Here is a 15,026-nt window from a genome sequence, read left to right as displayed (position 1 = left end):
ATTGGAAAGTGGAAATGCACTGCAAGCCGCAGGCCTCTGTTTCATTTCAGGTGAACCCTAAAGGAAGCAATGAAGAAAGGAGAGAAGAAGAAAGGCAGAAAGAAATATATCAGTCTTGATTTTGTTAAGTTGATCAGCTGGTTTCCAACATTATGATTAGTTTCATTAAGATAAGAAAACAAAAACCCTCCTAAAGTGTGCATGCTCCTTTGACGAGGTAACTGCAGGTATTTTAGAGACCAAACATGACCAGTCAGAAGAGTCAGTGGATCCCACATTGACCAATCACCACCCTGCCTGAAATGCACTTCCTGTAATCCCTTCCTCCTCCCAACATCTCTCCTTCCTGTCTCCACCAAAAACTCACCAGAACCTACCCTAATGCCACTCTTACCTTCCCCTACCCCCCTTCATTCCTCCCCACCTCCCCCTCCTCAGGCATCGTGCTATCAACTTCTTCATCCCGGCCTATGAGAGACTTTGGATAGAGGCAGAGGAGTACTCCTTTGAGGAGAAGCTAGTTCAGGATCTGGCAGTAAGTACTGGGCTAGCCTTGGCCTCGCCCCATGTGCCCTGTGTTGGCACCCCTCTGCCAGTCCTGTCTGCCGAATGCTTCTTTAGCTCTGCACCTGTTGAGCCATGGGAGCGCCCCCGGGTGGGGACCTCGCCCAAAGCACCCAGGGTCCCCCGCTCTAGGCGCGCAAAACCCTTCAAACAGAGGTCCGTCAGGGGTCAGAGGCTGCATGATCAACTCAGGAGACACAGGGCCAGCTCCGGCACTCACAGCTCTAGAAAAGCAGGCTATGCCTTTCTGACAGCAGTGGTAAGGAGGGCCTTTCACTACAATAGGAGACTGTCACTAGCTGTTTGGCTGTCCGATCTGGATCCAACCCATCAGTTGTCGTTTTGCTGTACTCTGTAAGTCTGTAGTGTGAGTGTGAAGGTGAAATTCCAGTACTTTCTGTGGCCGTGACATCAGTGGCATGCTCGCGTAGTCATGTGAAGATCACATTTCATATTAGATCTTGCAGATGTGCAGCAAATTCATAAAAAAAAAAGGTTTCTCGCTGATTAAAGCTTTAAATACATGATGATTAGATTATAATCTGTTCCTTTCGGACGATTATTAATTTATTGTCAGTTTTATTTGACCAAACTGTCAGATTAGTTTGGGCTCTCGAAGACTGTGTGGTTTTGACAGTCCCTCTTTGTTAGGCTCCTTTGCCGTCTGGATCATTCCCCATGTTCAAATTCATATCACCCAACGGCTTACTGCTTGCATCTGTTTGCTGCAACATGCATGCATTTGAAAACGTGTTCCAACTCTGTTGTTCATGAGTCACTCTTAACGTCTTGTCCTATTCATGGATTACCAGGACCGAAAAAATCAAAATCATCTGCATGCTGGTACTAGGTGAATGTTAACAACTCATTTCAGTGTTTTGGACAAATGCGTGAAAGTGTCAGTGAGTTTGCAAAGATGTCAGTGAATCAAAGGTCTCGTGCATTGAGTAGTAAGCAGCTGCGATTTGAGCAGAGCTAATAGTTCACTCCTGTGCAGAAAACACCAATGAAGATTGTGGAGGAGGAGGAAGAGGAGGTGGCTGAGATCCAGCCCGACCCTCTCCACCAACTCATTCTGCACTTCAGCCACAATGCTCTGACAGAAAGAAGGTGAGATGGTTATGACTCTGCTTTTAAGCAATTAGCAAACTTTTTTTTAATCACTTCCAGAGCACATATTACATATTTTGCCCCGTGGCCTGTTTTAATTTTTGTGTATCCAAGTTTGTGAGGTAGCTGCTGTGATAATTGTCTAACATTTAATCAATATCAATTTGTCCGTTTTGTGTACTTTAACCAGCAGAATATATGATATTAACACAACATGACTTTATTTTTTTCTCAGTCACTTGGAAGAAGATCCTTTGTATATTGCGTATGCAGACATGATGGCAAAGGTAGTGTTCTTTCAAATTTAATTCATCAATTATCAGCAAATGAAATCAAACCCTGAAGCGAGCCTTTGTGTTCTCAGAGCTGTGCAGAGGATGAGGAAGAAGAAGAGGAAGAAGGGAAAGAAAAGACATTCGAGGTACCCTGGTGGGGGCTTGTAGGAAAGGTGGTCAGTCTCCTTAAAATGTAGCTTTCCTCATTACTGTATGTGTGTGTTCGTCCCTTAGGAGAAGGAGATGGAAAAGCAGAAGATCCTTTATCAGCAGGCGAGGCTGCACGCTCGTGGCGCTGCTGAAATGGTGCTGCAGATGATCAGCTCCAGTAAAGGTAATGATCTGTTTCTTACTCAGCTACGCAGCTGATTTACTGTTGTGTCCGAAGCAGTGTTACAGCAGAAAATGGTTGCTCTTAATCCTCTGAGGTCTAAGTTGTCCTCCTTGTCTTCTCCATTTAAGTTTTTCATGCCTTATTTTTACCTGTTTGTGATCTGTAAAGCACTTTGTAACTATATTTAGAAAAGTGCGTGCTTGTATTTGTTTGTAGAGATTATGAATTACCTTAACTGGCTGCTTTTTGTTTTTTATCTTAAATTTTTGCTATCAGGTCGTCTGGGCCCCATGGTGACCTGCACCCTCAAACTGGGCATCTCCATCCTAAATGGAGGCAACGTGCAAGTTCAGCAGGTGAGGTCATTCTGCACTGTGTGTACATACCGCCAGTTTATGACTTTAATTTCCCATTTCATTTTTTTGACAAGACTGTAATGCTTTACTTCACCCATCGCAGAAAATGCTCAATTACTTGAAAGAAAAAAGAGATGCAGGCTTTTTCAAGAGTCTTTCAGGACTAATGCAGTCCTGCAGGTCGGTACTATGATATTATTCTTCCTGGAAACAAACGCATGATTCATATGCTCATATTTGATTTTGAGGTTCTTCTCCTAGTGTCCTGGACTTGAATGCATTTGAGAGACAGAACAAAGCAGAAGGACTCGGCATGGTGACAGAGGAAGGTTCTAGTAAGTGAAGTGGACTTTCATTAGATGCATTGTGTGACATCTACTTTGTTTTCTCTTTCAAACTCCATATTTGTGGACGGTTTCTCTTGAGGTTCTCAGAGTAGACGCCTGCTGCTGAAACACCTGATATTATCCTTGATTACACCCAACAGAAGATTATACCCTTCCCCACCCCTCAATGAACTAATGCTGAACCATGCCAACTTTAACATCAGCATCTATTGAAAGCTCTTAATTAATGCTAATTCATAGTTTCTGTATGGCCTTTGAAATCAAAATTTATTTGCTATGGATGTAAATTTTGATTAATAGAAATAGTTTGCTGCTTGTCAGTGTGGTGTCTTTAATGTCTTTTTTTGCAGTAATCAAAGTACAAGTAAATTACATTTGTATATATATTTTTGGACTTTATACAGTGGAAGATATGGGATTATATTGGGTTACTGTATGGGTTTCTTAATGAAGGTTAGGTTAAATAAAAATATTTAGTCTTAGAGGACATGGTCCAGCATTAAAACAAGACCTATCATCTCTCTCTAACTTCCAACAAAAGCACTCTTCACTTGATGCTTCTCACATCAAAAGTCTGTTTGTTCATCATTCAGTTCTCTGCTAAACATTTCCACTGAGTTCTGTGTTTAACAGTTCACTGTTACTACTCGTGTCTGTTAACGTTACAAACTTTTCACCATGACTGAATTCTTATTTGGTCCTCATCTTATTAGATGGTACATAGAAATAACCCAGGCCTATGATTTTTATTTTTTTTCTTTCTCCCCATCAGAAAACAAATTTCTTTTTAATTGCATGTCTTTGTTTTTCACTAGTAGCTGATATATTCATATCTCTTGGTATTGTAACTCAATGTCCTCTCTTTTTGCTTATGTCTTCGTGTATTGTTCGTCTCCTTCCTGTCATTTTAAAAACCCATCGATGGCAGTCCACACTGAGCGGGGTAAATAGCAAATTTAGATCATGCTGATATGGCTATGCTTTCACCCTGAATGTCCCCTCCATATCTGTGGTCCATACTCCTTGCTTTATATGGTACCCAGCCCTGCCCTTCCCCAGATGCCTATAGGGAGACACTGTGCATGCCAACTGTTAGAGTACACAGAAAGTGGATCTTCAGAATCCACTGACTGTCCTTTTCTGTGATATTTGTTCCCATTCCCTTCATGTTAACATTTACTAATGCAAATCCTATTACTGATGCTCAAATATGTCAGTCTAAGGCTATCAGTGCCACTTCCAAAGGGTTTGACTTGAAGGTCTGTGGATCATTCCACAGCCTTAAAAAGCTTTGTCTTGCTTTCTACTTGGGGCCTATTTCACAAAGCTGGTTATGATACAGATGTTTAACTTTCACATGGTTTTATATGCTTAAAGAACTGTACTGTGCTCATTTCATATAGCTCTGTTGACTAGCTGATTTTTAAAGTAAATTAGGTAATCCCGTCGGTCCGCTCTTTGTCAGGCCCAGTCATGGCCTGCATGTGAAAGTTATCAGGCTTCCTCCAGCTTATGGAAATGTCCTAGTGTTTCACTGTTGTTTAAGGAAAGAGCATTTTTACAAAAAAAAAAAAAAAAGCACTTTGGATTCAGTTTTGAATCTGCAATCTAAAGGCCCCAGACTTCAAAATGTTTGGAACATGAAACCTGTCCTGCTTGCGTCATATTAATTGCTTTTGAGGGGAGATTCACATATTATTAGTATTATTGTTATTATTGTTATTATTCCTTCTCATGTTGAAATAAAAAGGTAATGCTTTATAATAAGGTTCTTGTATTAAGTGTTAGTTAATGTATAATAAGATGCTTGTAACTCCTGACAGAATGATTATTAACATTATGCAACCCAAATTAACCACCTTTTACAGTGTATGCGTTGTTTTTTTAAGTTAGCTTTTATTATTTTATGTCTAATTTATTAAGAACATAGTGGACAGAATGACAGAGCTATGAAAAGCATTATTAATAAGTTAATAATAATATATTTACTAACCTTGTAAGCCATTGTTCTCACATTAAATGCAACAGTTGCAAAGAAAACATAGTTGGCTATTAAGTTCATAGTTTATAATACATTATTATATGTTATTGTTTAGTATGCTATGTATATAACATCTTATTAACATCTTAAGAAGGACTTATAAGAGCCTTACTGCTGTTAACTAACACTTATTACAAGGACTGCAATATGAAGTGTTACCAGTAAGTATTGCAGAGTTTCAGCTGTGTTCACCAAAATATTTCCTCTCAAGGCTCCAAGGTGCTACAGAATGATGAGTTTACTAAAGATCTTTTCCGGTTTTTGCAACTTCTGTGCGAGGGCCACAATGGAGGTGAGGCCCTCTTTGAGTTTATTCCAAATTTCTATTCCAAATTTCATCGGAAACACAAGAGTTTGTTTGCACAAGTTTAGTTTATTGCACCGGTTTTACAAAAAAGCATCGAGGCGTTGAGAATATTTGTTCATCTTTCAGATTTCCAGAATTTTCTGAGAACCCAAACTGGAAACACAACCACAGTCAACATCATTATCAGCACTGTGGACTATCTGCTCCGTCTTCAGGTGATTAAAGCACAAAACTGAGGGCTGGATCCATCTTTAGTATGATCGTCACCATCTTTATTGCGTTTGTTTGACCTGTTTCTCACTGTGGTTCTCCTTCAGGAATCTATCAGTGACTTCTACTGGTACTACTCTGGCAAAGAAGTAATTGATGAAACTGGAAAGCGAAACTTTTCCAAAGCGTTATCTGTAGCAAAGCAGATATTTAACTCGCTGACTGAGTACATCCAGGTAAGATGCTGATCTCTCGCTCAGCACTGTTGAGTTTGTCAAGTCGGGATTAAAATATTTCATGATGTTTTTTTCTTCACTGTATTTTTTTCCTGCAGGGTCCATGTATTGGGAACCAGCAGAGTTTAGCACACAGCAGACTGTGGGATGCAGTGGTGGGCTTCTTGCATGTTTTCGCCAACATGCAGATGAAGCTGTCTCAGGTATGATGCAACTTGTACAATTGTAACAGGCTAATAGACTTTCTCATTTCTGTGAGGAGGTGCATCGCTAAGTAGAGCATTGCAGCCACAGCATGTAGTTTGTTTTGTAGCAGAAAACATGTCATTTCTTATTATGATACTTACATACAGTATGCCATAACACCAAACATTGAGTGCAAATGGCTAATTGCTTAAGACAAACCACTGAATGATAGTTGACCATGTACTTGTAGGATGCCAGTCAAATTGAGCTGCTGAAAGAACTGATGGACTTACAGAAAGACATGGTGGTCATGCTGCTGTCTCTGCTTGAGGGTAAGAGCCTGAAGTTTTAATGTAATTTTGGAGAAAATACCAAAAACAGAAAAAAATAATTGGGCTTTAAAGACTAAATACACATGTACAAAAAAAGTTGTATTTTAAGTACATATGTCATTGTCTTTGTGTATGATTATAAAATGTGTGCCTTACTTCCCAGGTAATGTGGTTAATGGAACAATTGGAAAGCAGATGGTTGACACCCTGGTGGAGTCTTCCAGCAATGTGGAGATGATTCTCAAGTTCTTCGACATGTTCCTGAAATTGAAGGATCTCACGACCTCTGACAACTTCAAGGAGTATGACCCTGAGTGTAAAGGCATCATTTCTAAGAAGGAGTTCCAGAAGTCCATGGAGAGCCAGAAGCAGTACAGCCAGTCTGAGATCGAATTCTTGCTCTCGTGTGTAGAGGCGGACGAGAATGACATGTTCAACTACAAGGAGTTTGTGGAGCGGTTCCACGAGCCAGCCAAAGACATCGGTTTCAACGTGGCAGTCCTTTTGACCAACCTGTCTGAACACATGCCGCATGACTCCCGACTTGCCACTTTCTTAGATCTGGCTGAAAGTGTGCTTAGTTACTTTGAGCCTTACCTGGGTCGTATTGAAATCATGGGCAGCGCAAAGCGAATCGAGAGGGTTTACTTTGAGATCAGCGAGTCGAGCCGCGAGCAGTGGGAAAAGCCGCAGGTGAAAGAATCCAAGCGTCAGTTCATCTTTGACGTGGTGAACGAGGGCGGAGAGAGCGAGAAGATGGAGATGTTTGTGAATTTCTGCGAGGACACCATTTTTGAGATGCAGCTGGCCTCACAGATCTCTGAGCCAGAAGTGGTTGAACAGCCCGAAGAGGACGAAGAGGAAGATGGACACAGCATCCTGGAAGAGCTGACTGCAGAGGAAGAGCACGCCCTGGAGTCTGCCTCTGCCTTCACCACCGCATGTCGCTCAGTCAAGAGCAAGATTGCACACGTCCGCCAGATGTTTTCCATTAAAAACATGCGCAAGAAGTTGAAGAAACTCAAGAAGCTGAGCATCAAGGAGATAATCACAGGCTTCTTTGCCTTCTTCTGGATGCTGTTCACTGGGTTTTTTAAGGGTATCTACAGCCTCATCTTTGGTTTCTTCCACGTCATTTGGTCCTCCATGTTTGGTGGAGGTTTAGTCGAGGGAGCCAAGAACATAAAGGTGACGGACATCCTTGGAAACATGCCTGACCCGACTCAGTTCGGCATCCACGGAGATGTGATAGAGGGAGAGAAAGTGGAGGCTATAGAATCATTAGGAAACCTGGACATAGCGATGGCACCAACAGGGGACGTTGTAGAGGTTGACATGATGATGGAGATGCTGAACGCGCCTAAAAAAGAAGGAGGAAAACATGTGGAGCCAGGCCTGGGGGATGTTTGCGAGCTGAGTGCTGAGCCCTCCGCTGATCATAAGAAGGTCCATAGTCACAAACACAACTTAGATATCTGCCTTTAATTCCCCCTTCCATCCATCCTCTCATCTTATATAAATGTTTTTTTGTTTTTGTTCTTTGCAGAAAGCTGCTGCCAAGAAGGTTGAAACCCCTGAGAACGAACCAGAAAAAGCAGAGTGAGTAACACTAAGTGAAATTAAAAGTAATTGTCATCAAAATAAAATTAACTTTAAAGCAAATAAAAAATGATAAATACAGCACAGAGAACCAAGAGAAGGAGGATAAACCAAAGGAGGAAGAGGCTAAGGAGCCAGTGACAGAGGAGAAGCCCAAGACCAGGTCAAGTCAGCCTAAAGAGCCAGCACCTGCGTTCATGTCCAGTATTTTTGCAGTTCTGGATGTCTATCTGAACAAGACGCTGGTAAGTCATCATACTTGGTTTCATTCCTTATGCAGTTATCTCTAAAATGTGGGCACACTTTGAAAGCTATCAATAGTTAGTCTTACTGTGAAACTTCTTTCCTCACAGAACTACCTGGCTCGTAACTTCTATAACCTCCGCTTCCTAGCGCTGTTTGTGTGTTTTGCCATCAACTTCATTCTGCTCTTCTACAAGGTAACTCAAGCGTTAAAGTTTCAGTCAAAGTGGAGCGCAGATTTTCCATAAAACTGAAAAGTGACAAAAGGTGACATGACATGAATATCACAAGTGAATTTGCGCTGCCACTTAAATAAGAAACACAAAACAAGGAAGTCTAAAACAAGTCATTAAAACTTTGACCAAAACTTTCATAAAAAAGTCTGTTTAGACAGCCTTTAAAACAGCAACGTGTTGAGTGCTGTGTTGTAGCAGAGAGACATCAATCAATAACTCCTGAAAAGCTTCATATCGGTGGAGGCGTTCCCAATGATCATAGAAGTCAAAATGCAAAGATAAAGCTGGAAACATCTGGTAAAAATGTCCCAATATATTCATTATGTGAGTGTACAAGTTATTTTTTGCGCTTCAGGTCACTGGTGAAAGTGATGAAGAAACTGATGATGAAAACCGCTGGGGTGCTGACGAAGAGGATGACGAGAACACGTTCTTTGACATGGATGAGTTTGTGCTTCAGGAGAGCACCGGCTACATGTTACCAACGCTGCGCTTCTTGGCAATATTCCACACCGTCATCTCGCTCGTCTGCCTGGTCGGGTACTACTGCCTGAAGGTGGGGAATGCCTTTGTTTGGCTGAAAATGGTCACTTTCTAAAAGATGCAGTCTTACTGTCCCAGTGTTTTGATTTCAGGTTCCTTTGGTGGTTTTTAAGAGGGAGAAGGAAATTGCCAGAAAGCTTGAATTTGATGGGCTGTACATCACTGAGCAGCCATCTGACGATGATATCAAAGGCCAGTGGGATCGACTTGTAATCAACACCCCGTGAGTTTGTGGCCTTGTTAAAAATGTGGTTTGGATTTTGTTTGAAATTATCTCGTTTAAAAATAGTATATAAATATACGTTCATCTGGACGTAGCGTTTTCCAGATGAACAGAATCAACTTTTGGAGGTCAGACTGTTACCTTTATAGCACACAAAGTGCTTTCTACTGTCTTCTTCACCCAGTCACATAAATATTCATACCAGGCTTTTATCTATCCCAAGCACTAAATTTTCCCACTCCGATAAACGCATTGGGTGCGACTTGGTTTTCAGTATTTTGCCTGAGGATGCTTTAACACATGGACTGGATGAACCGGAGATTGAGCCCAGATTGATTGATAAATAAACCAATTCCAGATGGATTTCTGATTCTCATTTATGTCTCCATTTGTTAATTGTCTGATCATTAAATATCTGATATTAGGGTTAAATATTAGACAATATTACAACAGGTGAACTGAGTCTCTGTTGTTCACTTTCCATTACAGATCCTTCCCAAACAACTACTGGGACAAATTTATCAAGCGCAAGGTGAGTGTGGAGGAATGAGATGACCATTTTCCTGGATTAATGTGGGATTAAACCTATTCTTAAATTGAAAACCTTTTCATGCTAGTTTTGAATGATTTTTTTTATTTTCTTCTTAGTTTGGGACTAGGCTTAATCTTCGATGTCAGGGAAGCTGGTTTGCAGGCTGTATTATATTCTAAGCTTGACCCTTTAGCGCGATTAGACTAATGTCGGTGTAGCTCACACTGAATATGGAAAAAACACATATTTGTTTTTCTAAATTGCAAAATCCCCCGAGGGTACTTGTGTTTTAAGGGTGACTAGTGTCACTTTCTCTAAACTGAAATACTAGACAAACTCTCAAACACTTTAGACTTTCTTACCCACAGCTTGGAGTAATAGAAAGCCACTTTAAGCAAAAATACAGTTCATGATTTGTTGGGAGCTATTCGCCTGTTATTCTAAGATTGTTCCCCATCCCACCCACTGTCAGATGACTATGTATGTGTTGACTTTTAAATAAGATAAATAAAGATAGTTTTGAACTGTGAAACATGCAAAGCTGCCCTCGAAACAACTTAAGAATAAAATATGGAGCTGGAGGTGTAGGAAGAGCCTCTAATGGTGGTTGGCGAACAGCTTGTAGATACATTAACGCCACCCTCTGGTGGCAGTTGTGCATTACATTAGATACTACACAGTTAGTTGCATGCCATTCAGTTTTTGTTTTTTTTCATTGCTAGTTAAAGTTAACTAATGAACCTGTTCTCTCCTGTGCTCCTCTATATGTGCAGGTTATTAACAAATATGGTGATCTCTATGGAGCAGAACGCATTGCTGAGCTTTTAGGCCTAGATAAGAGCGCTTTGGACTTTGACCCCACAGTGGAAACTGTTGAGAAAGAAGCGTCCCTGGTATCCTGGTGAGAACACACCTCCCGTTTTCTTATTCCTCCTTCAGAGATGCGCATGCAGTAAACACATTTATATATTACATTACGTGACTCCAATGTTGTAATAGAGTACAGTCAAGGAGGGTTTTTAAGACTCTCCTTGACTAGAGATGAACAATTTTGAAGAGATGCACCTGGTCGTTGGCAAGAACTGCCACAGAAACTACAAAACTGTACCTACTCTTATCTATCTCTATTAACATGACTTGACCAAGTACAAACTCAGTTTTTGTTGATGAGTTTAAATATATATGTAAACACAAACGCCTTTCACTTTGTCATCAACAGGCTGAGCTCCATTGATACAAAGTACCACATCTGGAAACTGGGCGTGGTCTTGACTGACAATGTAAGTTTAAGTCCACATAAAATCTACCATCAGTGTGATGTTCAAAAAGAGCCTCATAAAAAAATATTTACCTTTTCCTCCTCCAGTCTTTCCTGTATCTCATTTGGTACACCACCATGTCTATTTTTGGACACTTCAACAACTTCTTCTTTGCTGCTCATCTGCTGGACATCGCCATGGGATTCAAGACCCTTCGCACCATCCTGTCATCTGTTACTCACAATGGCAAGCAGGCAAGTAGTTTTACCAGCAGAGGGAGCCAGAGTTCAAGGAAAAGCAACAATTGCACAATACAAGCGTTCTACTCGCTTGAACTCAAACAATGAAAGAAATGATTCCTGGTGCATTTTTGGCTCATCTTTAAAAAGTTTCAAAACTGTATAAAATGTATTTGTTTCAGCAAACAATCTTTGTCTGAGTCTATGATACATAACAGAGACCAAACAGGGATGAAAGAACTAGCATCGTGACTCATACTGAATATAAATATAATCAGATCATGAAAATAATACAAACAAGGAATGGCTCAGAAATCTGCTCCATGGAATATTAGATAAACAGTCATGAGAAATAAATAAAAAGACATAAAACAGTTAAGGACACAAGATTTTGCTTTTATTTTGAGGTTGTTGGAACATTCATGCAGATTTTTCAGGAATAGGCCATTCCTACTGACTCCAAAAGCTGTCAGGAGGTGCCTAAAAACTAACTGCTAAATGAGCAAAGAGATGGATGACAGTATAATGTTTTGGGTTTTTTTTGGTTTTTTATTGTTGCTGTTTGTCTCTTTACTTGATGTTCAACGAAGCCTTCTGCAGAACATGATGGTCTGATTCTGTCGGCTCATCAGCTCAGGCATTTAGTTGCCAAGGCTTGTTAGGGCTTCATCTTTGTCTAATGTAGGAAGACAGGGCACGACCCTATTAACACTATGAAATATGTCAGACTGGAGTTAAAGTTTGCTTCTTTTCAACAGTTTCGACAGTTGGACTGAATGACAGTATATAAAACAGATGGTATACATATGCAAAGCATCAACGGGGAAAGATGATGTGTGATGGCACAAACCTTGGGTCTTGCACTTCTGAAGGTCTTGAAAGTCTGAATACTGATGAAAGCTAAGAAAGTACTTTAGTGCAGAACTTTATTTGAAGAAAAAAAAAAACCCCACAGTAGCATTGACACTTTTCTACAGTCTGACAGAAACTGCAAAAATTACTCTCAAAATTTACAGTCAAACAAAAAGGAAGGCCCCAATTGTGCCTCTGAGACGAGTCTGTCTCCTCTATTGTTGCCTCTAATCGTCACTGAGATTAAAAGAATTTCAGATAAAATGTATCCAATTAAAATGAGTCTCCTCTCCTTTCAGCTCGTGCTGACTGTGGGTTTGCTGGCTGTGGTCGTCTATCTCTACACCGTGGTGGCCTTCAACTTCTTCAGGAAGTTTTACAATAAGAGCGAGGATGAAGACGAGCCCGACATGAAGTGCGACGATATGATGACGGTATGTCTGACCACCTCCGGTGCCTATTCATGTGAAAGTGGCTGAAAATTGAAAAATACCTTTCTTTTGTGGTGAAAAAGAAAGACTTCATTCCTTAGCAAGGACACATTTTGAGCTGAAAGAAAAAAAACATGGGGCTTTTAGTTCGAATGGTTGACTTGAACATGTTTGCCTCTTAGCCTTGTTCAGGGTCCAGAGGTAGGTGTCTATTGGACAGCATTTTCTTATCTTTTATAAATTATTTCCTAGTTAATGTTTCTACAAATGAAGCCTCTAAATAGAGTCTTTATACTGGAAGTACAGTAACAGCTTACAGACGATTTTTCATAATCTTTTGTAAAACGTAGACCTTGATGACTCCTTTTTTTTAACCTTACTCTAATAGATGGCTCAGAACCTCCAGCTGCATCTCCAGTGACACTCAGTCTTCAGCCATGTTTTGTAGTTTGAAATATAGAATGAAAAAAGAGAAGTTTCCACTTTCATACTTCCCAGCCAACACTGAATGAGGTGTAGCTTCCTTTAATGCCTGTTTCCGCCCCTCTGTAGTGCTATATGTTCCACATGTACGTGGGTGTGAGAGCTGGAGGAGGTATTGGAGATGAGTTAGAGGACCCAGCTGGAGACCCATACGAGCTCTACCGCATCCTGTTCGACATCACCTTCTTCTTCTTTGTCATCGTCATCCTGCTGGCCATCATCCAGGGTACGTGAAACTATTTCTCATTATCTGCGTTTAAGTTAAAAACCACACAGGTCTTTGTTTTCTTCTCATGCTCCTCTAACAGAGAATTGCACCTTTCTTCAGGTTTAATCATTGATGCCTTTGGTGAGCTGAGAGACCAACAGGAGCAGGTGAAAGAAGACATGGAGGTAAGACTCTGCTCTAGCCAAGCTGTCTGTTGCCAGCTATATTGTTGCTTCAGCAAGTGACAGTATTCCCTTCCTGCTTTATGTGAGTTAAGGAGCATGAACACAGGAAGCAATTTATTTGCCTCCATCGCTCTTTAGCTGATGGTTTTTGCAAACAGACCTTTGATACCTGTTTGTCCTCTAATGCTTTTACAACCCCATCATAACTTTAATGACCGGAATCCTGTGTTCTCATTGGTGGTTCAATTGTTTGTCTAAAAATAGAGAAAAGTTTAACTTGACTTTTAATCACCGGTGATTATTTCACCCATCGTTGCGTGAAGTTGACAAATATCATTGACTTTAAACAGTCTCTGGTCACTACACTGTTGGTGATGTAATAATCCTATAGTCAGTCAATCCAACTCGAATTGTTTTTGAGTGTTTTCTTCATTAGTTAGTTTATCCCCTTGTGCCACAGACTAACTTAATTGTCTAATTAATTGTCTATTCCTGTGAGCCACACTGTGCAGAGGAACAAAACTGGCACAAATAAATAAATGTGCTGATAAATTAACTGAGAATAAATATTACAAATAACTGCAGGCAATAATTAATTTAGGCATTTTTCTCCTATTTGTCTGTAATATAATGTTTTATTGCTCCAATTGTTTTATTCTCTCAGTTGTACGACACTTTGGTCAATACTTGTTGTTTTTAAATGTTGATAAGGTGACTTGACCAGAATGTATGGCAAACTTTTTTCTTGTTTTGCATCTATTTGCATTTGTTTCCATTTTAGCTTTCAATAATTCAAATTATTGTTCTTTTAACATATTTCACAAGAAAAAACTGATTAGCAGAAATCTACTTGGCAGGTTCAAATAGGATGATGACAGTCATCACTAATTTTCGATCCCCACTCATTTGTCTTCCAGACCAAATGTTTCATCTGTGGAATTGGGAATGATTACTTTGACCGGACGCCTCATGGCTTTGAAACTCACACCTTACAAGAGCACAACCTAGCCAACTACCTGTAAGTACAGAAATATGACCAAACGTAATGTGACTGAAGTTTTCCCCCTTTAACACTTGTGCCTCCTGTCTGCAGGTTCTTCCTGATGTATCTGATTAACAAGGATGAGACTGAGCATACGGGTCAGGTATGTGAGCGAACACCAGTCTGTAGTATTTGGTCATTTTAAACACGATATGCATAATCTGCCGTCTGTGACCAATCTCAAAAGAACAAAAGGAAAAACTGGAATGTAACAGACTCTAACTTCAGTAGGTTTACTTATGCAACATATCAAGTGGGTTGAAATGTTGCACACAGTACAGCTTTGCTGGAGAAAGAAGCAATGCGTGGGCTTCCTTTGACTTCTGATATTAAGTTGTTATTGTTGTGCACCTGAGATTCAACTTGGTTTTCTGTTTGATGTTCGTGTACTTTTTCTTAAGATACAAATTTAGCAAAGAAATAGAAAGCTTGCAGTTGTTATTCCTTTAAGCTGCAAAGGACCGCATTCAGCTACTAGGAGTGAATAAGTCACAAAAACAGTGTAATCACTGACATGCCGTTGAGCTACATCCTTAATCTGTCTACTGACGGGATATATAGTCACTGCAGATGGGATGAAACTATTTCACAACATCATATATCATCATAGTATTAATGCAACTAAACAAGTGTTCTATCGTTTGCAGTCAGAC

The 15,026-nt window shown here is 40.3% G+C and overlaps 1 protein-coding gene across 4 annotated transcripts in view; it reads left to right on the top strand.

Moving 5' to 3' along the window:
• ryr3 (ryanodine receptor 3) overlaps nt 1-15,026 on the top strand; it is a 114,640-nt gene that overhangs the window by 96,838 nt on the left and 2,776 nt on the right. For 2 of the 4 annotated variants that reach the window (XM_085248288.1, XM_085248286.1), the window contains 29 exons: nt 439-535; nt 1,562-1,674; nt 1,910-1,961; nt 2,039-2,095; nt 2,184-2,283; nt 2,560-2,639; nt 2,743-2,819; nt 2,901-2,974; nt 3,915-3,929; nt 5,239-5,319; nt 5,461-5,549; nt 5,652-5,780; nt 5,879-5,983; nt 6,217-6,298; nt 6,462-7,744; nt 7,845-7,897; nt 7,980-8,142; nt 8,251-8,337; nt 8,732-8,932; nt 9,012-9,142; nt 9,632-9,674; nt 10,448-10,575; nt 10,894-10,954; nt 11,041-11,187; nt 12,324-12,458; nt 13,008-13,164; nt 13,267-13,331; nt 14,249-14,349; nt 14,425-14,476. In XM_085248288.1, the coding sequence (XP_085104414.1) occupies nt 439-535; nt 1,562-1,674; nt 1,910-1,961; nt 2,039-2,095; nt 2,184-2,283; nt 2,560-2,639; nt 2,743-2,819; nt 2,901-2,974; nt 3,915-3,929; nt 5,239-5,319; nt 5,461-5,549; nt 5,652-5,780; nt 5,879-5,983; nt 6,217-6,298; nt 6,462-7,744; nt 7,845-7,897; nt 7,980-8,142; nt 8,251-8,337; nt 8,732-8,932; nt 9,012-9,142; nt 9,632-9,674; nt 10,448-10,575; nt 10,894-10,954; nt 11,041-11,187; nt 12,324-12,458; nt 13,008-13,164; nt 13,267-13,331; nt 14,249-14,349; nt 14,425-14,476 (3,958 nt within the window). The remainder of the gene's footprint in view (nt 1-438; nt 536-1,561; nt 1,675-1,909; nt 1,962-2,038; nt 2,096-2,183; nt 2,284-2,559; nt 2,640-2,742; nt 2,820-2,900; nt 2,975-3,914; nt 3,930-5,238; nt 5,320-5,460; nt 5,550-5,651; nt 5,781-5,878; nt 5,984-6,216; nt 6,299-6,461; nt 7,745-7,844; nt 7,898-7,979; nt 8,143-8,250; nt 8,338-8,731; nt 8,933-9,011; nt 9,143-9,631; nt 9,675-10,447; nt 10,576-10,893; nt 10,955-11,040; nt 11,188-12,323; nt 12,459-13,007; nt 13,165-13,266; nt 13,332-14,248; nt 14,350-14,424; nt 14,477-15,026) is intronic. The other 2 variants (XM_085248289.1, XM_085248287.1) reach the window with 1 other exon arrangement.

This window comes from Mchenga conophoros, linkage group LG15 (genome assembly GCF_057382185.1).
Source record: "Mchenga conophoros isolate Kocher_MC1m ecotype Shallow Benthic linkage group LG15, M_conophoros_male_GT1.1, whole genome shotgun sequence".
NCBI lineage: Eukaryota > Metazoa > Chordata > Actinopteri > Cichliformes > Cichlidae > Mchenga > Mchenga conophoros.
This window is presented reverse-complemented; position numbering and strand designations above follow the sequence as displayed.